Source organism: Halichoerus grypus, chromosome 6 (assembly GCF_964656455.1).
Source record: "Halichoerus grypus chromosome 6, mHalGry1.hap1.1, whole genome shotgun sequence".
NCBI classification, from domain to species: Eukaryota; Metazoa; Chordata; class Mammalia; order Carnivora; family Phocidae; genus Halichoerus; species Halichoerus grypus.
This window is the reverse complement of record NC_135717.1, coordinates 23,851,549-23,876,904: the sequence shown is the minus strand read 5'-3', so window position 1 is coordinate 23,876,904 and position 25,356 is coordinate 23,851,549. Positions and strand designations below refer to the sequence as shown.

The 25,356-nt window shown below is 41.0% G+C and overlaps 2 protein-coding genes across 5 annotated transcripts in view; one reads left to right on the top strand and one right to left on the bottom strand.

Annotated features, from left to right (window-relative positions):
* Window positions 1–17,415, top strand: part of LOC118532907 (acyl-coenzyme A synthetase ACSM4, mitochondrial-like) — a 26,709-nt gene extending 9,294 nt beyond the window's left edge. The window contains 13 exon segments of the mRNA XM_078074722.1: window positions 2,416–2,626; window positions 4,480–4,687; window positions 6,412–6,555; window positions 7,373–7,402; window positions 7,404–7,527; window positions 9,513–9,592; window positions 11,518–11,641; window positions 12,347–12,427; window positions 12,559–12,660; window positions 13,133–13,243; window positions 13,339–13,458; window positions 15,730–15,849; window positions 17,002–17,415. Of these exon segments, the coding sequence (XP_077930848.1) occupies window positions 2,416–2,626; window positions 4,480–4,687; window positions 6,412–6,555; window positions 7,373–7,402; window positions 7,404–7,527; window positions 9,513–9,592; window positions 11,518–11,641; window positions 12,347–12,427; window positions 12,559–12,660; window positions 13,133–13,243; window positions 13,339–13,458; window positions 15,730–15,849; window positions 17,002–17,088 (1,542 nt within the window). The 3' untranslated portion in view covers window positions 17,089–17,415.
* Window positions 13,840–25,356, bottom strand: THUMPD1 (THUMP domain 1 NAT10 acetyltransferase adaptor). 4 transcript variants are annotated; one of them, XR_013448833.1, is made up of 6 exons: window positions 24,827–25,356; window positions 22,776–22,950; window positions 21,321–21,569; window positions 19,938–20,386; window positions 15,653–15,687; window positions 13,840–14,415 (listed from the first exon to the last, which is right to left on the bottom strand). XR_013448833.1 is itself a non-coding variant. In XM_078074721.1 (5 exons), exons 1-4 carry the CDS (start codon window positions 25,055–25,057, stop codon window positions 19,965–19,967), a joined length of 1,077 nt encoding a protein of 358 aa, XP_077930847.1. In that variant the 5' UTR covers window positions 25,058–25,356; the 3' UTR covers window positions 13,840–15,687; window positions 19,938–19,964. The 4 variants fall into 4 exon arrangements, 2 of the variants coding, with proteins under 2 accessions (XP_077930847.1, XP_035943521.2); XR_004915904.2 differs by having other exon boundaries at window positions 13,840–14,179; XM_078074721.1 differs by having other exon boundaries at window positions 13,840–15,687.

Below are 25,356 nucleotides of genomic sequence, written 5' to 3'. Positions count from 1 at the left end.
ACTATTTTAAAATAATAGTCATCACTGGCGTGATTAGGAGAGAATCCAACATTGAAAAGAATAAAGCAAAAAGCCTTGAGTGTTTGCAGTGTAGCCTCAGGTCAAATCCCTGCTTACTGACCCCACCCCATGCCGCGCACTGAGCTAGATACTTACCTATCAGTGCTTACCAAAATTCACTGCAAGGACCTGTGCCTCAGAAGATATATAGGGTTTCAAATAATGTTGAATCAATCTTTCCTATTAAACTGAGAGGACAGTCTTCCTTTAAATCCATTTACATCTTTAACAGCTCTCTTATACTTGCTAAATTCTCTTTTGAACAAAAGAGCAGGTAGAAGTTGAAAATCTCTGGGCGTATTTTGTTTTTAATATATTTATTTTTCAGTAACCTATTTTTAACAAACGGTACTGGTTCTCCAATTATGGTGACGAGTAAATACATTTTCCTTCTTAAGTAAATGTGTACAAGAAAAGTGAGTGAATGTAAAGAAAAATACAAAGAACAATAACACAGGTGTGGGGAGGGGGTGGGGGGATGGGTTAGCCCAGCGATGGGTATTAAGGAGGGCACGTATTGAATGGAGCACTGGGTGTTATACGCTAACAATGAATCATGGAACACTATATCAAAACCTAATGATGTATGGTGCCCAACATAACATAATAAAATAAAATAAAATAAAAAGAAAGAAAGAAAGAATGAAAAGATAAGCCACAGACTTGGAAACCATATTTGTAGAACAGATATCAGATAAGGGACTTGTATCCAGACTGACTATATCCTTAAGTCTCAAAATTCATTAATAAGAAAATAAACCAATACATGAGCAAAAGAGTTGAATCACCACTTCATTAGAGCACATGTAAAGATGCTTAACATCAGCGGTCATTAGGGAAATGCAAATTAAAGTCACAATTATACTACTGCATACTTATTAAAATGCTAAAAAGGGTGACCATGTCAAGTGTTAGCAACTGTAACTATTTCACTGTTGGTGCAAATGTAAAATGATACAGCCACTTTAGAAAACAGTTTGGCAGTTAAAATAAAAAAGTTAAGGGGCGCCTGGGTGGCTCAGTTGGTTAAGCGACTGTCTTCGGCTCAGGTCATGATCCTGGAGTCCCGGGATCGAGTCCCACATCGGGCTCCCTGCTCAGCGGGGAGTCTGCTTCTCCCTCTGACCCTCCTCCCTCTCATGCTCTCTGTCTCTCATTCTCTCTTCACAAATAAATAAAATCTTAAAAAAAAAAAAAAAGTTAAACCCACACACACAAAAAAAAGAACAATAGCACAGGTATAGACAGATCTGGCAAAAATAGTGATACTCCAATGACTAAAGATTGAGGAATACTGACCTATATTATTTCATCAAATCCCCATCACCAACCTGGGGGGTTGCAGATAAGGAAATTAACCTCAGAGAAGTTAAGCTCCTTATCCAAGGTCACCAGTCCCAAGGGTACAGGAAACAGCCCCTGATCTTAGGGGGCTTATACCCATAGGGGCAGGGCCTATGATACAGTGTAATGGAGTCATCTGGCATTTGAGCACACTGCTGCAGAAACATAGAGAAGTCAGAGAGGAGAAAAAGAGGAGCCTGAGGAAACCTTCACAGAGGAAGTAAAATGGAAATTGAGTTTTGAAATAGTTTCCAACCAGGAAAGGTAAAAGGAGCATTCCAGATATTCCAGATAGGGGAAGAAAGGAGGAGTAAATTTTTTTCCCAGGTAACACATAAAGCAAAGAGGTTTTGCAGCATAGACAGTGTACTCTGTAGAATCATATGAGAAGTTTCCTCCGAAATCAATCCCTTGATGAACCTCCCCCAAAGGCCCCACCATCTTGTTCTTTGTTACCTATGAAACCCATACTTCAGCCTTTTGGGTAAAAAAAAAAAAAAAAAAAAAAAAAGTTAAGTTCCTAATCAACCTTAATACAAAAATTGGGGTTATTTGGATGGAACAGAATCTAACTTAATCAAGAAAAAAAATTTATTGGACATGGGAGTGCTCACAAAACTGTGTTGCAAACTAGACAGTCAGTCTCAGCAAGACCAGGGAACCAGGACAGCTTCCTGGGGATATGTAAGCACCAAAGGCCCATACACAGGTTTTTTTCAACCATATTCTATCTTTTGGTTCTTCTCAGAAAACTCAAAGTCCGAGAGAGAAGGTCTGATTCGCCCAACGTGGGTCACATGCCACCCACTGCTGGTGGACAATTACCCTGATGGGTTGTCTCACCTAGGCTGTATTCGATAGGAGAGGAGTAGTTCCACCAAAGACAAACTGGGGTGCTATTACCAGAGTCCACCAGCATGGGTGCTGAGGGGAAGTAATGGCAGATGTGTCCCATCTATTTGGTAGACCAGTCATGTAAGCTTTCTTTCTTTCCCATGTGCCCATGGCCAGACAGGAGAGAGACCAGCCAACCCAGCCCTGTGGTGGGTGAATGGCAAAGGGGACGAAGTGAAATGGAGCTTTGAAGAACTGGGCTTCTTGTCCCGAAAGGCTGCCAATGTACTCACCAAGCCCTGCGGCCTAAAGAGAGGAGACCGAGTGGCCGTGATCCTGCCCCGTATCCCAGAGTGGTGCCTTATAAATGTGGCTTGTATGCGAACAGGTCAGTGCCAATATTTAACATTTCCTTTTAAAAAAAGATTTATTTGGGCTCCTGGGTGGCTCAGTCGTTAAGCGTGTGCCTTCGGCTCAGGTCATGATCCCAGGGGCCTGGGATCGAATCCCGCATCCGCTGCTCAAGCCTGCTTCTCCCTCTTGCCTACCGCTCCCCCTACTTGGGCTCTCTCTCTCTCTCTAACAAATAAAGTAATAATCTTAAAAAAAAAAAAAAGAGCAAGTGTTTGCAAAATAAATATTTTTATATAGAGTGTACTATCTGAGATCCAGTTAGGTATTTTCTTAATTAACTTCCTTAATGTCATATATACATATATATATATTCATTTTACCAAGAGGTGATGACATGTGAGAGGTTTTAAGATATACACAATGAGTATAGTCTCCTTTCTAGGAATTCAAATCCACATCTCCCCATTTCACTGACTAGGAAACTCACCAAGAAATGAGCACGGGTCTTGGGAGTCTAGGAAATGTATCTTTGAATCCTGGTTCTGCCCCTTACTGACTTTGTGACCCTTGGGCTCGTTGTCATCTATATACTGGGGTTGATTTTGAGTGAGATAGCAGACACATAATAAGTGCTCAATAAATGGTAGTGACTATTTGTGATGCCTTACATACAGTTCTCTTTCCTTCACTGATTCACTTTAGAAAGAGCAAACCACCTTCCCTCTGTCTTTCATCTAATTCTCCCATATATGCTCTTCTCATAAGGAACTGGTATTTTAAAATCAGACCCATCTCAGGCCAGTGTTTAGAATGGAGTGAAAAGTGGGATAAACTAAGCATCTCCAAAGGAGTGTAGGCAAACTTTGACGATTCCAAACCACTGGGAAGACCCAGGTTTGAGGGCTGACTCTGCCACTCACTGGCTATGACTCAATCTCATATTCCAACAGCATGGACCTACATGGCTGCTTAGGACAGTGGCCTCCAGGCTCTTCTGATCACATAATCTATCAATAAAGTTATTTGGGATACACATCCTCCCATCTGGATATAATTATTTTTATTGTTCTTCAGTACAATAGAGCATGCATATTATAAAATATACATAAAATGAGATTAAAACATAAAGAATACTATTATCTCAAAATTTTTTTAAATTCTAATTTTTCTTCTCATCTTCAGTGGATTACCTTGCAGAACTCACTTTGGAGACCATTGGTTCAGAAGATTGAGTAAGATAATGTTCCTGAAAATTTCTAATGAGCTGTAAAGTGTTATTTAAGTACTACATAATGATGATTCAAATGTCCCACAAAAATGTTACATAATAATAGCCCACCATTATAATGCCTACTATATGCCAGACACTTACTATTATTTTCCCCATTTTACAGATAAGGAAAGGAAGGCACAGAGAGATCAAGTAACATGCTCAAGGTCAAAAGCTAATAAGTCACAAGGACAGAATTAGACCCAAGGACTATCAGACTGAAGCCACTGCTCTAAGGATCTCCCAGTGACCAGGGTCCTGTGGGATGTCCCTGGGGACCAAGACAGGAGTAGCCAAAGGCTGTATTCCCCACCCAAGCACAAAGCCTGTTTCCATAGTCCATAATCTCACCTAAGGGACAAGAGTTCTGTTTCAGGGGCGCCTGGGTGGCTCAGTTGTTAAGCATCTGCCTTCGGCTCAGGTCATGATCCCAGGGTCCTGGGATCGAGCCCCGCATCGGGCTCCCTGCTCGGCGGGAAGCCTGCTTCTCCCTCTCCCACTCCCCCTGCTTGTGTTCCCTCTCTCGCTGTCTCTCTCGCTGTCAAATAAATAAGTAAAAATCTTAAAAAAAAAAAAAAAGAGTTCTGTTTCAGCTCAGGGCTTTCTCTCTTTCCCAGGGCTGGTCTTCATGCCAGGAACAACCCAGCTGAGAGCAAAAGACATTCTCTATCGGCTGCGAGCATCCAAGGCCAAGTGTATTGTGGCCAGTGAGGAGGTGGTCCCGGCAGTGGAGTCCATTGTGTCAGAATGTCCCGACTTGAAGACCAAACTCCTGGTGTCTCCATGCAGCCAGAATGGGTGGCTCAGCTTCCAGGAATTATTTCAGTGAGTGTTTTCTCCTGCCTCATCTGCAGTACCAGCGATAACATCAATTGCAACTATATCTCGGAGTCTCCTTGCCTCCAAGGACTTAGCAATACTGTCTGTTGATCCAGACTCCTTCCCATAAAAGAATCACCTAATAGAAGATTTGACTTGGAGGATGAAGGAGGGAGTCAAGGTTGATCTGCTTTTTAACATGGGTGACTGAATGGGTGGGTAGTATCAGCTGGAGAAAGAATTTAAAGTTGGACATATTAAGATTGAGGGGTCTGTGAACATCCAAATGTCTAGCAGGTGGTAGATACATGAGTCTCAGACTCAAGGACTTAAGATACAAATCTGGAAGTCATCAACATATAATCAGTTCTGAAAAATCCAGAAATATAAAACTCAGGTGTCCAAAGAAAGTCAGTCAGACCATGACATCATTAATTGAAAATCTCCTTATCACCCACAGATTATAATGTGTCCTCTTTTGGTAAAAGAAAAAAGAAATTTAAAGTCTTACATTAAAGGTTTCCACACTGGATTGAGAAGCATTAAAAATAATAGTGGTTTTTTTTCCCCCACAGTATTAGATATTGTGAAGAAATCCCTCTTTCTCCAGCCCCCACACACCAACTTCATCATATATACATATATACAAACACATACACACACATCCCTTGAACATAATTTGATGCTCTTGATTGACTGCTGAATTATAGCATATCTTTAAAAATAATTATTGAGGGGTGCCTGTCTGGCTCAGTTGATAAAGTATGTGATTCTCCCAGTCGCCCATGTTAAAAAGCAGATCAGCCTTGCCTCCTTCCTTCATCCTCCAAGTCCAATCAATCTCCAAGTCCTGCTAGTTCTTTACTTTGCCTCCTTCCCTCCACCCCATTCACCAGGGCACAGATTCCTCTGTAGCCATTCTGACAGGTGTGAGGTGGTATCTCATTGTGGTTTTGATTTGTATTAAGGAAACATTTTCCAGAAAGCCTTTAAATCTCATTGACTGTAACTGTATGTGTGCCCATTCCTAAATCAGTCTCTGGCATGAGAATTACCACAATTGGCTTAGGATTATCAAGATTCACCCCCTGGAACTATATAAGGAACAGTCTCCCCTGAAGCATATAACTGCCTGATACCAGAACAAAATCAGAGTTTTATTAGTGCAAGGAAGTGCAATTGGATGCTATATGGTAAGCACCTAACTGTGTCTGCCAGTGATGCAGATGTTGAATAAAAAGTATGAAAAAGTTTGATTCAAATGCCAAAAGATCTTCCTTTAAACCGTAAAAACTACTGAAATGTTAATAAACAGTTCACAAAGACTCATGACTGATTTTTTTAAAAATTACAGATTAAAAAAAAAGCACTTAGAAAAAAATGTTTAAGTAAATAAAATACACATCCTTTTGTCATTGATATTGAAAGTCATCTTAGCTATCAATGTGGCCTGTGCAGAGGTGGTGCTTAAAAAGAGAGAGAAATGAGTTGTTAAAGCTTAGCACTGATCTGCAAAATCCCTTTAAGATTTATTGAGAAATTCCTCTCAAGGAGGCTTTGGATTAGGTTTTGTTCTATTAACTGTTTTCTGGTATCCAGAGGGCACAAGTAGCAGAGAAAAAAAAAACATATATATATATATACATATGTGTATACATATATATAATCTCAGAGTTAAACTGGTGTGCCATCTTCAGCCACCATGTTGGGTTGGGACCCATATTTTACAGATCCACCTCTGCAGAGCACAGCTGTGTGGAGACAGGAAGTCAAGAACCAATGGCCATTTATTTCACCAGTGGGACCACAGGCTCTCCCAAGATGGCCCAGCACTCTCAGAGCAGCCTCGGAATTGGCTACACCCTCTGTGGAAGGTAGGGAAGAAGACCATTTTTGCTAAACTCTCCCCTGAGATGCCAACATGTATATCCAACTGGCTAGCTGACACCTCCACTTGGATGACTATTAGATTTCTCCAGTGTAACATCTACAAAACAGAATCCACGATGCCCCTGCCCAGCCTCAGCTCAGTAAATGGCAACATCTCACCAACTGATCAAGCAAGAATTTATGGGTTAGATAGGTGATGGGGATTAAGGAATGCACTTGTGCGGTGAGTGCAGGGTGACATACAGGAACAAACTTTGACCCCATCTCCACAACAGCATGCCTGGTTCCTTCTCATTGCCAAGTAAATTCACCCACCCAGAAAGGCCTTCCCAGGTACCCTAAAACTATCACTTCACCCTGTTTTATTTTCATCAGAGCATGTATTACTATTTGAAATTATGATACTGATTTATATTCTTACTCATTTTATTGTGTGCTTATCTGCTGTCTGTCTTGCTAAAGTAAGAGCAGATATCTGGTCTATCTTACTGTGCTAGGGAGAACGGTGCCTAGCATATATTTGCACAATAAATATTTGTTGCATCCATGAACAGACTCAGAATATCATGTCAAACCCAGCCTTCCTCTCTACTTTCAGATTACCTAGGATTCTGAGAAAGTCCTCTAACAAAAGTGGGAGATAGAATCACTCATCCTGCCTTTGGGCTTCTTTTGACCCTTCTCTGTAGCCATTGAGATTCTGGCCAGCTCTCGAAGATTCCAGTTTGTTTGCTTTTCTGTTTTGTTTTGTTTTGTTTTGGGGCTTTTTGGTCTGTCTTGTTGCTTCTTCACATCATTTAGGTATTGGCTAGACCTGAAGTCCTCAGATATCATGGAATATGTCTGACACGGGCTGGATCAAGGCTGCCATTGGCAGTGTGTTTTCATCCTGGCTTCAGGGAGCCTGTGTCTTTGTACATCGGATGGCGCAGTTTGACACCGATACCTTCCTAGATGTTAAGTCATGGTTTCTTGCTACATCTTTCCCTTGTCTCCCTCCCCCACCCCCAAGCCCCTGCCAAAACCACAAAAGAATGATTCTTCAGAATATATTTTCCTGGACTTGTGGAAATCATTCCTTTTTAAGAAATTAAGTCTCTGGGGATTTGGCTTTTGAATGTATTTAACAGAGAAGGAACACCCACAACACTCTCATGCTTCAAAATATTCAGGATTTGCTCACATCCCACCTGAGAGGTTCTAAATAACAGATTACAAGTCTCAAGCCTAAACAAATCTTTGGTTTCTGATTCAGTGAAACAAAACAATAGGCAATAAATCCAAAACACTATGTAGAGAAGATTGAAGGTGGGGTCACCTTTCTCCCAGAGCAGCTCCTTCCATTCTCCCCTCACCCTGTGCTTTTCACTTTGTTAATTCTCAGAACCCAGTATTTGTCTTAAAACCAAGCAAGTTCCTCCTTCTCAGCCAGGCACAGCTAGACTGCGGTATCAGATTGCTCTGATTTCTTTAGCCTTTAGAAAGATGTGATTCAGGCCAATTATTTTTCAGCCATGAAAAACCCACTATGTTTATGAAATACATATTCTTAAACACCACACCTGTGTGTGAATAAAAGCTATACTCACCCTGTTATTTTGCTAACTGGTCTGACGAGATGGCTTGAAGGTCTTAACAGAAATGGTGGGTGACATAAGAACTGGGATCTCTACATCAGGTTTACAAAGTGACCTGAGTAGATAAACTAAATTTGCAGTTCTAAAACCTGTATTTTTAAAAATAAGAATATTTTTATAAAATATTAAATATTATATATTTAAGTAAAAGAATATATTATTTTAATAGTCTTCTTTAATATTATATTAAATAAGATATTAATGATGTGATAATATGTGGTATTTATATTAAGTCTATTAAAATAAGAATACTCTTATTTTACAAAGATAGTGTGTGTATTTTAAGTGCTCTAAAAACTTTACACTATTTTTAGTTACATGCATTTATGCTTATTAAGAATAGTTCGAATCAAGGGAGCAAGTAGAGACAGTAGAAATGCTCACTTACAGATCAAAAGTTTTTCTTGATCTTTGACAATCCAGATAGCCTAGAAATACATCTTGAAAATATTCTCTCAAATGTTTAAACTTAATACAAACTGCCAATTCATTATGTGACATAGTAGAATCTCTCTAGAAATAGGACATCTAAAACATGAGTATTTCTCTAGATTTTTCTTTAAGGAGCTGGAGGTAAAATGAGCCTGGCAAATCTTAAACAGTTAAGGAAAGGACTGAAAAATGCCCTTACTAATGCATTTAATCAATCCACTCAAAAGGAGTGTCTTTTTTTTTTTTTTAATTTGAGAGAGAGAGAGAGAATGCAAGCAGGAGGAGGAGCAGAGGGAAAGGGAGAGGAAGGAGGAAAGAATCCCAAGCAGACTCTGCGCTAAGTGCGGAGCCTATGCAGGGCTCAGTCTCGCGACCCTGAGATCGTGACCTGAGTGGAAACCAAGAGTCGGCGGCTTAACCGACTGAGCTACCCAGGCGCCCCAGGACTGATGTCTTTTATAGAAAAAGTGTTGGAAGGTTTTGGTAGGTTGGTTTACATCCAGGGTGAGTACTGTGTAGGAATATATGGGCAGGAGATTTCAAAATTCCACCATAAAAGGTAATTTGCAGCCCTGAGGTAGAATAAACCAGTTCACACTTTGGGACTGGTCTCAAATTCAACAATTTACTTTCTGTTGAAGTTGATTGTGTATGTCTATTACTGTAACATACACGTGTTCTTTCCAATAACTGGAAATTCCCAACAGACATACAGTCACTAGTGACAACTAATAAATACTTGCTTTCTTATTCCTAGTAGTGATCATATGATGGAAACCTGTCAATGAAAGAGGATGAGGGGTTGCAGACATCAGCTCTAGTTGTGGCCTCTAATTAACCACTTCTGACAACTGTCTTTCTCCATCATCCAGACGCTCACCACTTATCCCATCACGACCCTGTGCAGCGCTCCCACTGTGTACCGGATGCTCGTGCAGAAAGATCTGAAAAGGTACTTGGGTGGAAATCCCCATTTGAAGCACAAACAAAAGCTGCAGTCTAGCATCATAGATCTCCCCATTTCAGTGCAGGTTTCCTCAGTCTTGCCACTATTGACATTTTGGACTGAACAATTCTGTGTTGTCGGGGGCTGTCCTGTGCACCGTAGGATGTTGAGCAGCATTCTACCCAGCCTCCACCTACTAGATGCCAGTAGAACCTCCCTGGTGACCATCAAAAATGTCTCCAGATATTGCCTAAATCGCCTCCCAGTTGCTCCTAAGGATAGCCTCTAGGGGCCACTCCACGTTTTCTCAGGGACAACCAGAACCCTACAATCCAAGAACTAACCCCCCTCCACCCCAAAATACAACTGCATTTATATTGCCTTGAAGAAAAGCTAATGAAGTCTTATGACTTGAAGATTACAATCAATTTATCCAAATCACCTGAACCCCTAGTGGACTTGCAATGTATATTTACTTAACCAATATGAATTGAATACATGAGGAGAGAGAGAAAGGAAGAGAGGAACAATGTAAGTAGTGACAGTTTAAGTAGTGCAGGCCCACCCATCCTCTGTCCCCCCCAAATGTGGATGCCCAGGAGGGAGAGTGGTATGAAACAAAATAAAGCAGATCTGAACCTTCTCTTATCTTAGTCAGGGTCAACTCCCTTGTGGCCCTCAATATGTGAGCATCTTTTTTTTTTAAGATTTATTTATTTGAGAGAGAGAGAGAGAGGGAGGGAACACATGGTGGGAAGGGGCAGAGGGAGAGAGAAACTCAAGCAGACTCTGCACAGAGCATGGAGCCCGACATGGGGCTCGATCTCACGACCCCGAAATCCTGAGATCACAACCCCAAGGTCACGACCTGAGCCAAAACCAAGAGTCGGAAGCTCAACTGACTGCGCCACCCAGGCAGCCCTCAAAATGTGAGCATCTTGCTCACATCTCAAGAGTAGTTCAAGGGCTTTCAAGGGTTATTTTGAATAGGCCCAATTCTTGTCCTGCCCATTGGAGACCTCAATGCATCAGAGCCGGGCTGTTCCAGACTTTCTCACTTGAGAAAGTGGGCAGCAGAGTAGTAAGGCCAGTGGTGAAAAGCTTGATCTCCAAAGTCAAACAAGTGGGGCTCTGCTGTATACTACTAGTGAGACCTCAGACACCCCAGATGACCTTGCTAAGTAAGCCTCCCTTAATTCCATCCACAAGAGGGGATTAAGAGTTGCCTCGTGGGTTTGTGGTGAGAATTCAATGTAAGTGGCCTACTTGGTCAGACACCGGACAAATGCTGGGGGCAGAGTAGTCAACTCAGCCCTTCTTGAGGCCTTGGGCAACTTTAAGTTCTCCCAGCCTCAATTTCCTCGTCTGTAAAATAGGGCATGAAGATTATGAGAATGCTCCTAATGCCCTTACAGCACAGTAAATGCTCAATTAATGTTAGTTGTTTTATCACTTGGTTCATAATAAGTGCTGAAGATCATTATCAGCATTTTCTCCTAGTTCTCCCCTCCTTTAATAGCCTGCTAAAATGCAAGCTCTGTCAGGGAATTTTTACTTTAATCACTAACATGCCCCACACAACCTACAACCATGTCTGATAAGTTAGTAGGTGCTCAAAAATATTTGCTGAATGAACCTTCCTAAGACGTGCCTTTCCTAGGGTGCCTGGGTGGCTCAGATGGTTGGGCATCTGCCTTCGGCTTGGGTCATGATCCCAGGGTCCTGGGATCGAGTCAAGCATCGGGCTCCCTGCTCCTTGGGAGCCTGTTTCTCCCTCTGCCTCTCTCTCATGAATAAATAAAATCTTGAAAAAAAAAAAGACTTGCCTTTCCTAGCTCGTTTGTTCGTTGCTAGAACATCCTAATAATTTTTTAATGAAAGCCATTCAGATTTTTTCTCCCCAAAGACCCCATGAGACTCTGTGTCTGCAGATATAAATTCAAGAAGCTACGGCACTGCTTGACAGGAGGGGAGCCACTCAACCCGGAGGTGCTAGAACAGTGGAAGGCACAAACTGGGCTGGAACTGTATGAAGGCTACGGACAGACAGAAGTGGTATGTTTAATGGGCAAAGTTTAAGTTTAGCATATTGGGAGCCTTTCAACCCCAGGCTGAGCCCCTGAAGAGCCCCCTTGGTGCTCTAAATTTTTACAGAGTTTCCCAGAATACCTTACCTTGCCCAGTAACTACCAAGACCTCTGAATTGCCCAATTTGGCTTGGCTAGCGGGGAATTAGGATTGTTCCTTGCAGTCTTCCTGTCTTCTCCCCATGCAGAAGTCTCAAAGGTGTTAGGGGTTGGAGAGGGTCAGAATCGAGTGGCTCATCTTCTCAGCAGCACTGAGGACCCGAGAGAGCCCCAGTGGGTAATTTATCCCAAGGTGTACTAAATGGGACCCTTAGTCTAAAGGAGTAGTTTTCAAAGTATGGTCCCCAAACCAGCAGCAGCAGCAGCATGTGTGAATTTTGTAGCAGTACAAATACTCAGACACCCTACCCCACCCCAGCCAGGCCTCCTGAATCAGAAACTCTGGGATGGGGCCTGGCAATCTGTGCTTGGACAATGAATGTCCCAGATAATTCTGACACACACATTTGAGAAGCACTGGTCTAAAACAGTGTGTGTGTGTGTCCAGAAGACAAGCATGCATACTGGGAAAATCAGTCCAGTCAAAACTGAGTCTTATGTTTTATTGTCATGATATAAATAGCTACAGAAAATGAATTTTTACATTCTTACATAAAACATGTTCTCTCAATAGGGAATAATTTGTGCTAATCAGAAAGGACAAGAAATTAAATTGGGCTCTATGGGGAAAGCAGTACTACCCTATGATGTCCAGGTGGGTAATATCTGACTGCCAGTAAAGAAGAATGTTTTACAGTTTTCTGCTAGTCACTGTACAACTATTCATAACCTGTTTTCATTTTGTAAAAAGAAAATTTTAGGAACCTAAATATTTTTTCATTCTAGATTATAGATGAAAAAGGCAACATCCTACCACCTGGCAAAGAAGGGGAAATTGCCCTCAGACTAAAGTCTACACGGCCCTTCTGTTTCTTCTCTGAATATGTGGTACAAGAACGTACAATGTGCTAGTCACAAGTTAATAGAAAGGTGGTATAGGGAGTCATACAGACTTGGGTCCAAATTTCATATCCACCATGTGTTGCTGTGAAACTTGGGCAAGTCACAAAATCCAAGTCTATTTCATCAACTGTAAAATGGGGAGATTATCACCTATCTCCTAAGAGTTTTGTAAAGATTAAATTCTATGTGTAATAAACCAGTAGCCGTGCTTGTCTTCAGAAAAGACAACTAGGCAGGCTGCAGAGGGCAGGGAGGGGGCGATACGGGGCAGAAGAGGTGCAAGAGGGGTTTCCTTTTCATTATATTCTTGAACTTTTTGTATTCTACAGTAGGAACCACCTTTTTTTTTTTATTTCTTTTAGAAATAGAATGTGCAAGGTACTAGTCACTTCATGGGTGTCATATCCCTTTTTCCATTCTGACCAAATTAATCCCCAAAGTCATCTTTGATTCCTAGGACAATCCAGAGAAAACTGCTGCCACAGTAAGAGGGGATTTTTATGTCACTGGAGACAGAGGAGTGATAGACAGTGACGGGTATTTCTGGTTTGTCGGCAGAGCTGATGATGTCCAATATCCTCTGGGTTTGTACATTTGCCACTCTTATTAGAGAGTTAACAGATTGCCAGGGAGATCTCCTACTTGGGTGATGTAGTGATCAAGGGCTTCATTTCCTCTTCTAGGTACCGAATTGGGCCGTTTGAAGTGGAGAGTGCGCTAATTGAACACCCAGCAGTTGCTGAATCAGCTGTTGTCAGTAGTCCGGATCCAATCAGAGGAGAGGTAGAGTGAACGTCATTAAAGTAGCAATTTCGTATTTTCTAGTTCTATCCATTTGACCCCTCTGGAGAATGAATCAAGAGTAGTCATGTAATTCTCACGATGAAGCACCCATGTGCCAAAAATATATACTAGGCACTCAACTTTTTTTTTCCTCTTCATTTTCTTCATTATGTTCAGTTAGCTGTCATATAGCACATCATTAGTTTTTGTTGCAGTGTTCAACGATTCATCAGCTGCGTATAACACCCAGTGGTCATCACAACACGTGCCCTCCTCAATACCCATCACCCGGTTACTCAACTTTACAAATGAGTTGTGTCCCAAAGGGGATGTATTAGGAGGCATTTAGTGGTAAGTGAAAGAAACTGAACTCAAACTGACTTAAGTTTTTAAAAAAGGAATTTATTGGATCATATATAAGTGAGGTCATCTTCAAGTACAGCTACATCCAAGGGTTCATGTGAAGTAAGCAAAACTTTGTCTCTCTTCATTTCCCGGCTGTTGTCCTTTAGGTTGGCTCCATTCAGGCAGGTTCTTCCTACTTGGTAGCAACTGATTGCAAATGCACACAGCTTCACAACCAGTAAAGGAGATGGCTCCTTTTCCAACAGTTCCAAGTGACTCCCAGAATAACATTTGCCTATCTTAGATCACATATCTAATCATGTGGTCCAGGGAATGGTATATGCTCACCGGCCAGACCTGGATCATACGTGGGTCACTGGAGGTAGAAGTTAGTGCCAACACCACCAAAGAGAGAAATTAGGGTAATGCTCTGTAGGAAAATCAGGGTACTATTACTAAAAGGGGGGAACAAGGGACGCCTGGGTGGCTCAGTCGGTTGGGCTGCTGCCTTCGGCCCGGGTCGTGATCCCAGGGTCCTGGGATCGAGTCCCACATCGGGCTCCTTGCTCAACAGGGAGCCTGCTTCTCCCTCTCTCCCCCTCTGCTTGTGCTCTGTCAAATAAATAAAATCTTTAAAATAAATAAATAAATAAAAGGGGGGAACAGATGCTGCATAAGAAAAAGCAGATTTTACTGTACGTATGATTGTCATGGAACTCAGAATACATTTCCTCACAGAAACAATGCAAACAGGAGACTGTGGCCAGGTTCCCAAACAAGTCCCACAAGCCTACTTAGGACCTAATGAAAGGGAACTTGGGGAATGACAGTAATAGCCTTAGTTTTAGGAGGAAGCCACGTAGTATGGAAGGGAGACATTTCCTTTCCTCATGGAAGTTTCTTAGACTCAGTAAATAGCCATATTTCAAAAACAGTTTGTGTATCAGCATCCTCCCACATCTCTTTCTATGACGCCTTTTTTCCAAAAAGGTTTTATTTACTTATTTGACAGAGAGGAGAGCACAAGCAGGGGGAGGGGCAGAAGGAGAGGGAGAAGCATGCTCCCCACTGAGCAGGGAGCCCAGTGTATGGCTTGATCCCGGGACCCTGGGATCATGACCCAAGCCAAAGGCAGATGGTTAACTGACTGAGCCACCCAGGCGCCCTCTCTGATGCCTTTTACATACCAATAACCCTCTGCAGTGACTCTATGGATTCCATACTTAAACCTGTACAACCTCCACGCCCAGGGGATTCTATTCTCCAAAGTACTTTTCTCCTGCCACCATATTCTCATTCTCTCAATATAGTTGGTTTCATCTGAACATTAGAAGTAAATACCGACTGGAATCAATGTACGAATAATTAATAATTTAAACTAAAATTAACTAACCTCAATAATTATCTAATTGGTGGGTTTTGAATAGTATTCCAAAGAGAAGCAAGAATTTTTTTGCCTAGATAGGTCCTTCCCAAGAGTTCATCTCCCTGCATACAAAATCCTTTCACCAAGCCTCCCCAAATCCCTCTCAAACCATATTCTCTGGAACCTCCATTTGTCTCCCTATTACATGCTTCTAACAGTGTAGGTCTGGAGTAAGTGATCATCTGCAAATCAAGGACTGCCTGTATAATATATAGGACTAGTCTGACTGAAATGTTAAATACATGTCTGACATGTAAATAAAACTCAACTTTTAGCTTTACTGAAACACCGCACTCCTCACACTCACAAACCATTTATCTGGAATTAGATCTCAAAACCCCACTTGTATCCAAGCTCCACCAGAGGTGATCTCTGGATTTGCATTCATCACTTAAGCTGCTGTTAACAAATAATTATAAGTACCTGTGTTCAGCATTGGTTCCAAACTCCTTATGTGTCTGAAAAACAAACATCAATATAAATTGACTTTTCTCCTGCAGGTAGTGAAAGCTTTTGTTGTCTTATCTGCACCCTTTAAATCATCCAACCCAGAGAAATTAACTCTTGAACTTCAGGATCATGTGAAAAAATCAACTGCACCTTACAGCTATCCAAGAAAGGCAAGTATTTTTTGCCCAAGAGTGTGTTACCAAACAAGGGTCTAAGCTATTAAGTACACAGATTTTATTAGCTTTTGACTTTATGGTAGCTCATTATATAAGTAGAAGACACCTATTTCAACTTGTTTAGCCCTAATAATTTTGCTTTAAAAAATTTCTTTAGGACACTTAAATTTTGATAAACTAGTTTTGATCAACTTTGAAATACTGAATAATTACTAAGGATCCTTATAAGACTAACCAGTCCCATTCCATGAGAAAAAAAAATGGTGGAAAAAAATTTAAGACAGCACCTGATTCAGCTATCAGTACTCTTGAGCCATAATGCTCTTCAAAGCACAAGCCTTTAAGTATCAAGTGACCAAACTTAAGGCTCAGAAAAAAAAGATGTTATCCAAAGAAACTGTGGAATCTTTCCTGAAACCTTCTTCAATAAAATCTTTAAAAAAAAAAAAAAAAGAATAATTCTATATAAAAACAGAGAGATGGCATTGCAATTTCCTTCCTTCTCATCCTGGAATACTGTTGGTTGATATTAATCCTTAAGATGAGAATTCTATTTCAATTGGTATTTCAACCAAAAGGTAGTTGACTTCAGCTTAAGAATTAGCTACATTTTCTCCATTAAATTTACTAAATCAGTCACCAGTTGATTTTCAGAAATGTTGTTTAAGATATTTTAAAATAGTCACATCTTGAGAGAGGGAAACAGAGAGGATTTTACCATGAGCGTAAGGGGAAAATTTTTTGTACTCAAAATTAACTCTCAAAAGTCTTCCTTAGAAAGGATTTGCAGGACCCAACTCTTAAAAGCCCAAAACCCAAGAATTAACTTGTTTCTCTGTGCATTTAGGTGTGGCCTCTATTTCCTTGGGGAGTAGAGGCCCAGGTCTAGTTTGAACTGGAAAGGGAAGCAGTGGAGTAAAGGGATCATTATATTCTTCTGACAAAGCATATAGCCTTTGCACTAAAAACTCATGATGTAGCTCCAATGTCAAATGGACTATCAACACAAGAATTTCAATGAGCTTAGGCTAAGACATCCCCCAGACTCAAACTCGCCAGTTACATGAAAGCTCTCCCTATTGTACTGACAACTGGAATTGTCAAAATGGAATCAAATGTCTCATAGTATGTTTCTCTGTTAATTAGGTGGAATTTGTTCCAGAACTCCCGAAGACAATCACTGGGAAAATCAAACGCAACGTTCTGAGAGACCATGAATGGGGTCGAACATAGCCTGATAAGAAACTATGGCATTAAGTAGTTACAGGCTTGCTTTCATTGAGTCCTTGCTTCCTGATAATTTAGTGATTACTCTCTTACAATGCTGAAGGTTTTTCCTGGTTGAAAAACTCAATTTTTTTGTTCTGTACTTAGCAAAAAATTAAATAAATGAATATCCAAAAATATTTGGGAAGAAAACGGTTATGATGACCAAACTGACAAAGGCAATGATTTTAATGACTTGCAGGGTTTAAAATAGCAAATAATTACTTAGAAAAGCACAGTGGACAATGAATTTATCTTGTGCCTGATTAAGTCAAAATAAAGATTAGAACTGTTCTAAGAAAAATGTTCAAGACAGAATTTCTTCTGCTTAACATCTTATATTACTACTTCTCTAAAGTGAATTAAAGGGGTGCCTGGGTGGCTCAGTTGGCTAAGCATCTGACTCCTGATCTCTGCTCGGGTCTTGACCTCAGGGTCATGGGTTCAAGCCCCATGTTGGGCTCTATGATAGGTGTGGAGCCTACTTAAAAAAAAATAAAGTGAATTAAAAGGAATATAAATAATTCAAAAGCCAGTAAGTGCATTTAATTAAGTACTGTATTACTATACCTTTTTTTAGAAGATTTATTTAGAGAGTCGGGGGGGGGGGGGCAGAGGGAGAGAGAATCCCAAGCAGACTCCCTGCTGAGCAGAGCCCGACATGGGGCTTGATTTCACAACCCTGATATCAAGACCCAAGCTGAAATCAAGAGTTGGACGCTTAACCGACTGAGCCACCCAGGCACCCCTAACCTCCTTTTGAAGCAAGTTCACTGTAAAATATCTTATGTTTGGATTACTTACGAGTAATTAATCAAGAGCAATTATTCTAAAAGTATTATATCTGTACTTTTTTAGGACAATGTACATGACTTTTGGTACATAATTTGACATGCAAGCACCTTTTATGAGTATCTATTATAAAGCAAGAGATTTACTAAGAGGCAGGAAGAAAGAAAAAGCAAAGAACACCAATCTTTAGGGAACAAATTTATTTTGATTTTTCTGAAAAATATCAGGAACTATAAAAACAAGCTAAATATTTGGCCATACCAAAAGCAAAATACAAGTAAAAACAACATTTAGAAATCATGTGTGACCTTAAACAGGTTTCAAGATACTAAGCTTAACACTCTTTCCTCCACAGAGCAAAACAAGTTTACTAAACCACAATACTGGAGTTTTTTTTAACGGACATAACTTAAAAAAAAAAAAAAATTAAAAGAAAAAAAAGAAACCACTCAATTCCCACCCTGGAATCTCATCATTTATAAAACAACATGCTCAAATGTCAGTGACAATAAAGTTGGGAAACCTGAAAACATCAATGAAGGAATTCAGATTCCAACAGAACACAGTGCTTTACAGCTGGGGAAGAATAGCTTTTGTCGCACTCAGGTCTTACCAAATACAAATAAATACAGGAAGATTAAAAACAAACTACTAAATCGAAATCTTTCTGTAGAGTAGCAGCTTTCACAAAGTAAAAGGAATCCAGCTCTGCAGAGTTAGATGTTCTAAAAGCATATGGCCAATTTTATTCCCACAGTCCCAGAGTCTTGCACTATCAAAATAAAAGTATCTTTGTCTTGGAGCAAGTCCAGTGAAGGCACCAAAATCCTATCCTCCGTGTTCATGCAAATGAAACTTAAAATGCTCTTATCATCCTTTCAAGATGACCTCAACCTATTAAGAGTTAACACTCTTAAGTATCTAAAGATCTAGAAGGAAGTTCCAGCCTCATCTGCATTACCAAGGTCCAGTCTATATAGCTTTTGCCCCTCCCAAATCCTTCTGGTCTGGACCCCTAGCTTAGGAGGATAAAAATACATTCCCGTACTCCCTAGCCATTAAATAAACAGACACTGGTGCAGGAAGACTCAACAGTTATAATACTACTGAACTTTTTAAAACTTAATAAACCCATCTCCAAAAGTGAATTTCACAGCCTCTTAATATTTATTCTCAGTCTGGACTTAGTATGCAGCCCTCTTTGGTGTCGTCTCTTCCAGGCTTTTCAGTGGTTTTACCCTGGAGGAAACCTTGAAAAAACTTCAAATTACAGGAACCCGCATGGCTTGGGAGTATGAGCACTAAAAGAATTTGTGTCTCTTGTTGCACTGGCACACTAAAGAAACTCAGAACACTAATTCTTCATCGCTAACCTTATCAGAAATGTCTAGTTCTTTGCCTAGAATGGTCCTCTTCTATCTCACACCATGCCTTCAAAAATTGCAGCACTGGACCATCAGATTTGTAACAAATGTTAATAAAATGTAAAAACTGGCATAACAACTAAGTAACAGAATCACAAAAAAACAGAAAAACTTCACAAAAACAATTCACTTCTAAACCTATAAGACCCATGTTTTTGCAATGTTTACAACAAAGTGGGAAGGGACAGCTGAGTTGCAACACATAAAAATTCCTTCCTTAGAATGGAAATTTCCCTATGACTTTCTCTTTTACAGTTTGTTTGCTCCCATAAGTCAGATGGCAACACAGAAGGGGCGGCTGGCGAAGGTAATCTGGAGGGAGAGGCCAACACTATCTTCCTTCCACCCTCCCCTCCACGAAAGTGTTCATCATTATCCATACTTCTCCTAGCTCAACCAAATGCATGTAGGCCTAACTGCACCCTGGCATAGGGGGCTGAAAAGATCTCCAACAGAACTGTTAACGGGGCTGCTCAATCACTGTTCCCTATTATGAGTTCAGCATTATGCAGTGCACAAAGGTCAAAAACAATATATTTTCAGTCACAATTTTATATGGAATCCTAGCAATATCTTACCAACGGCATCTGAGAAACCCACCTTCAACACCAAATGAATTTTTTCTCCTTATGACAGATCATTTTCATTTGACTCAGATCTTTCTGTGACTTGACTTTCAAGTTCAGGTTTAGCTCCTCCCTCATTCACCACTTGTGTCTCAGATCTTGGTTTTGCCTGCCCCAGTCCCTCATTATTTTCTGGTACCCCCTGCTGGTTATTTGTTCCTTCTGCTGGGTCATGTCGATTTAATTTGTCACCAGATTCCAATTTAGCTTCTTTCCCATTTCCTGCTTGCACTGGCTGCTTTGGGTTAAGTTGTGATGGGTCCTTAACACTCTTCACCACCTCCTGGAGATTATACTTTCTGAACAACATATAATCTTTGACAACACTCAGGCAACAGACAGCTTTAATTATTTCTACTACCACCGTGTACTGTGGATTGGTAAGATCCACTTTATTTTCCGAATTGAGGCTGCCTACTATTCCTGTAACAAAAAGAAGAGGGAAACATTTAGAGGGAGAAGGATACCATGAGGCTTGACAGATACAATCTTTCATCTTTCTGTTTGGGACTTGTTATACCAATATATATACTAATCTACTCTTCTACATGGACCTCAATCAAATTCTTTGAACTCTGGGCCCCTGGGTGGCTCAGGTCATGATCTCAGGGTCCTGGAATCGAGCCCCGTATTGGGCTCTCTGCTCAGTGGGGAGTCTGCTTGTCTCCCTCTCCCCCCCACCCCCAGCTCCTGCTCTCTCATGTTCTCTAATAAATAAATCTTAAAAAAAAATTCCGTAAACTCTTTCAATAAATAAATACAAATGAAATCCTGAGACATTTAATCAGAGTACTTTTTTTTCCAAAGAAAATTCAATCTTGATTTGGAAGATTTCATATCTACCTACCAGAAAGTCTCATATCCAACATATCAAAATCTGTTAGTTTTGATATTATTTTAAGGATTTTTTTTTTTTTAATAATCTTTACCCCCACATGAGGCTTGAACTCACAACCCTGGGACCAAGAGTCACATGCTCTACTGGCTAAGCCAGCCAGGTACCCCTATTTTAAGGACATTTTATTTTTTTTTTAAAGATTTTATTTATTTATTTGACACAGAGAGAGAGCACACAAGTAGGGGGGAGCGGCAGGCAGAGGGAGAGGGAGAAGCAGGCTCCCCACTGAGCAGGGAGCCCTATGCAGGGCTCGATCCCAGGACCCTGAGATCACAACCTGAGCGGTAGGCAGACGCTTAACGACTGAGCCACCCAGGCGCCCCTAAGGACATTTTAATATACTTCTTTTATACCCAAAAATATAAGCCTTAGGTTGTAAAAAAAAAAAAAAAAATTCACAAAATCAAGAAAAGTATTTAGTATTGCATACTAATGTAAAGTCACTAAGAAAAAACATACCTGCCAATTCTTTGATAACTTCTTCTCTATTCATGTGACTGTTATTTCGAGATTTATATACAATCTGAAATGTCCCTTTGTTTGGAGCTTTAAACCAGGGTTCCAAAAATGTTTCTGCATATTTTTTCATATCTTCTAAGAAAGCCTTGCATGTGCCTGAAATGGGTAACATACGTAGAATAACCCGAGTCTTCTTCTTCTTGGTTTTGTACATATCCTGGAGAATATGATGTACCAATTTCTCAGGTTCTAAAGGAAAAAAGAAAAAAGCACAAAGCAAACAAGTAAGTTAAGAATAAAAACTCTCGGGGGGCGCCTGGGTGGCTCAGTTGGTTGAGCGACTGCCTTCGGCTCAGGTCATGATCCTGGAGTCCCTGGATCGAGTCCCGCATCGGGCTCCCTGCTCGGCAGGGAGTCTGCTTCTCCCTCTGACCCTCCCCCCTCTCATGTGCTCGCTCTCATTCTCTCTCTCTCTCAAATAAATAAATAAAATCTTTAAAAAAAAAAAAAAAAAAGAATAAAAACTCTCGGACATTTCAGAACCTCTTCAAACTCTATAAAATGAATTTTCATTGGCAATGACGTATGTCAACAGTATAGTAGAAGAAATTATCATAATGAACGTTAATAAGCCTAATCAAACATTCTTCCAACTTTCTTCACTGCCTATAATGATTATTACTATATCTAATAAGTTAACTCTTCAGCATTGTTACTGCTTTCACTAAAAACAATTGTTCATGAAGACATTGGAGTTAACATTTTTGTGATGTCTCATTTGTCCAACAACACTTTACTGTTTTCCTATAACAATAGCAACTACAAACATAACATTATTAAATAGTACACTTTTTTACAAAACAAACAAATCTACAAGTCACTTTAAAAGATTTAATTCATCCATTAGTTAATTCTGTACAATAATCTAGATCTCAGAACTCAGAGAAGCCCCCAAACTATGAATTACACAAGATCATGATATGGTCCTTAGGCCATCCTCACTACCTACAAGTCTGTTTGGGGCTACTGAGTGTTTTCAACGCTTTTAAATTAGTTAACTGCATTAAGAAAAATCTAGGAACTTCTCCAGATTTCCAACTTCTTTTGAAAAACCAGAAGATCTGGCCCTGCAGGACTACATTCCAGATGCCTGGAGCCATTCCAAACTGGCTGGCGCTGAAGAGCAGCTTCTCCTCTTAAACAGAATACGTACTCTTGTTTCACCTAAAGTTACATACAAAGAAAGTGGCAAAGCCAGGTTTCCACTCCTAAGCCAATGTGATGTTCCCCACCCCATTCTACCTTTCCATATGCCTAGTGCTAGAACAGTGAGGAAAAGATCAAATGATTAACTGAGCTGTAACCATGAAGCCATTTTGTAGGCAGTGTTCTGAGGCAAGGAGATGTCCAGATATTATAGGCTCAATAATCTTAAGGTTTATTAGTCAGACACACCTATTCCAAGTGTCCTGATGAAGACTACATTATTTGCTCCACTCTCCACTGACTGGAATCTTCTTAGCTTCATCTCTGTTGATGCTTTAATGTCACCAACTTCTTTCTTCAAGGCAGCCTCCATGTCATCATCTTCTCCCTCACTTCCAGAGGGCTGCTGCTCTTTGTCCGTAAACTGCATGAAACAAATGAGCAGAAACGCAAAAACAGCTCATGTGAAAAGCTACAGTTAACTACCTATGTTAAATCTCCAGTGGCAGATGGATCAATACTGATAATAAAGCTTTTTATTAAGAAACTGACACATCGCTCCCTACAAAATGTGGAGGAAAAAGGGAGTTCCCTCAGACTGGGGCACATATAATTTGAAAATGCTTTCAAAAACATCTTAACATTCTGGGACACAGGGTAATGTGCTCACCAGATGAATTAATTCAAGATAGGCCTTAATCCCATCACTAGATATCTTTGTGCCTAAGACAGTCTCCTTTTGGTGAGATTATGATGAAGGAGCAGAAGGCAAAGGAAAAAGCCCAACTTGACACCCCGCAAACCCCAGCTCCCTCCCAGGTGGGATATGTGTAATATTCCTCAGGCACTCCTGGCTGCCCTAAAGCTAAGGGAAGGAAAAACAAATGGTTAACTAATAGAGATCACAGTCCTGCAAGACAGGAATTTCCCTCAGCTTACAAATGTTTTAGGGATTTACCAGGAAAAAAAAAAAAAAGCATTCTTATCAATAACCTAACGTCCAGAAGGAAACTCCCAACTCTTACTATTGAATGCTTTACTAGAGGAGAAAAAAAAAAATCCTAACTTGATAATCGCAAGGTCTCTATTATCTTGTAGGTCATCCCCTTTAGCATACAAAAGTTCTTTTGAAAACCTCCCTTCTCCTTTACCTCCCCCAACTTCCAAGTATATAATCAGTCACCCCTCACAGCCCCGGTGCAGCAGCTCGGTCCTGTCCCCGTGCTTTAATAAAACACCATTTTGCACTAAAGATGTCTCAAGAATTCTTTCTTGGCCGTCAGCTCTGGACCTCACCTACATTCAAAAACTACATCAATTAGACCCAACAGTTATGGCATAAAAAAACCCCTTGCTTCTATTCTACCAAGGAACAGGGAACAGAAACAGTCAAGAATTTGCTCAAGGTACCAGTGTAGACAGGACACTCACTTGTTGCCCATTTCTCTGCCCCACCATTATTAGTCTGCCAGACAGGCACTAATAATAATTAAACACATTTATGGAACCTTTATTATATGCCAGGATGTATTTTATATACATAAGCAACTTTTCAGCCAACATTAAGTACACTATCATTTTTCTTTTTTATTTAGCTTAGCAAAATTAAATAATATACCCATGCCCAAGCCCTAGAACTAGTAAATAATGGAACTTGAATCCAAATCCCCCCTGTATTGTCCTCCCCCTTTTAATTCATTGAGGTATTTGTGTATGTATTAGTCCAGATCCTAAGCCAAGAATATAATGATTTCCAAACTGTGATGGGAAAATTAGGTTTTAGGTGGTGTGAGTACGAAAGTTTTTACTTTTTAAATTGCATTTACACGCGCATTTGAAAAATAACTAGCACTAGTACTAGACCCACTATTTCAGAGACACTGCTTAGGGCAAACATTATTACAACCATGGTGTAAAAGTCGTGGTAAGCTATGACAAAAACTATGAGGACAAATTAAGTTTCCCTTATTAACTTGGACCGTTTACTTAACCTTCAGTATCCTCGTGAACACTACTTCACAAGCCTATTGTAAACGTTTGAGAGCTTCAGCTTTGAGAGCACAACACCTGGACCGCAGAAGCAATCTATAAATAGGAGCCACCATAATTACTAATGGGGTGGGGGACCCAAACCTGCAAGTTTTTTAAGCACACGACCCGGCAGGGGTCTGCAACCCAGATAAGGCGAAGCCACGCCCCTTCGCCAGCTCGGCCACAAACGCGCGCACGCGGATGAAAAAGCCGGCCTTGCAGCATTCCCTCATCACTGAAGGGCCGCTTGGACTCTCCGCGGCCCCTACCTTTTCCGGCCCATACATGTCGTCGCCGTATTCGTTGAGCAGGCTGTAGGCCTCCTCCACGCACTTGCGTTCGTTCATGTTGCAGGTAATGAGAATGCCCTGTAGCCCGGGTTCCAACTGCCGGGGCCCGCCGCCGTCGCAGCGCCGAGCCCGCTTGGCCTGCACATATTGAGCTTTGCCTTTGCGCTTTCCGCCGCTAGACTGAGGAGGCTGCTGGACGGGGGTCGCCATTGCGCGTGAGAACTGAGGCTAGCGAGAAACGTGTTTCTCTACTATTCCCGGCTTCCTCGCCTCTGCTGGCGCGAGCTGGCTTGCGTCATGTGCGCGCGACGACCTCCCCTAGTCCCGCCTCCAAGTTTCAGTCGGTGCTGCGCGGGGTCCTAGAGCCGGTGGGCGGCAGGCTGTGGAGAGGTGGTGCGAGGCCCGCCTGTCGCGAGGGTTGACCGGCCGTTCCTGCTGCTCACCAGCCCATGTTCGGACTTCCTGGGAAAGCGGCCTTCGGGTGGAGCCGGTCTGTCAGCTTACATGCT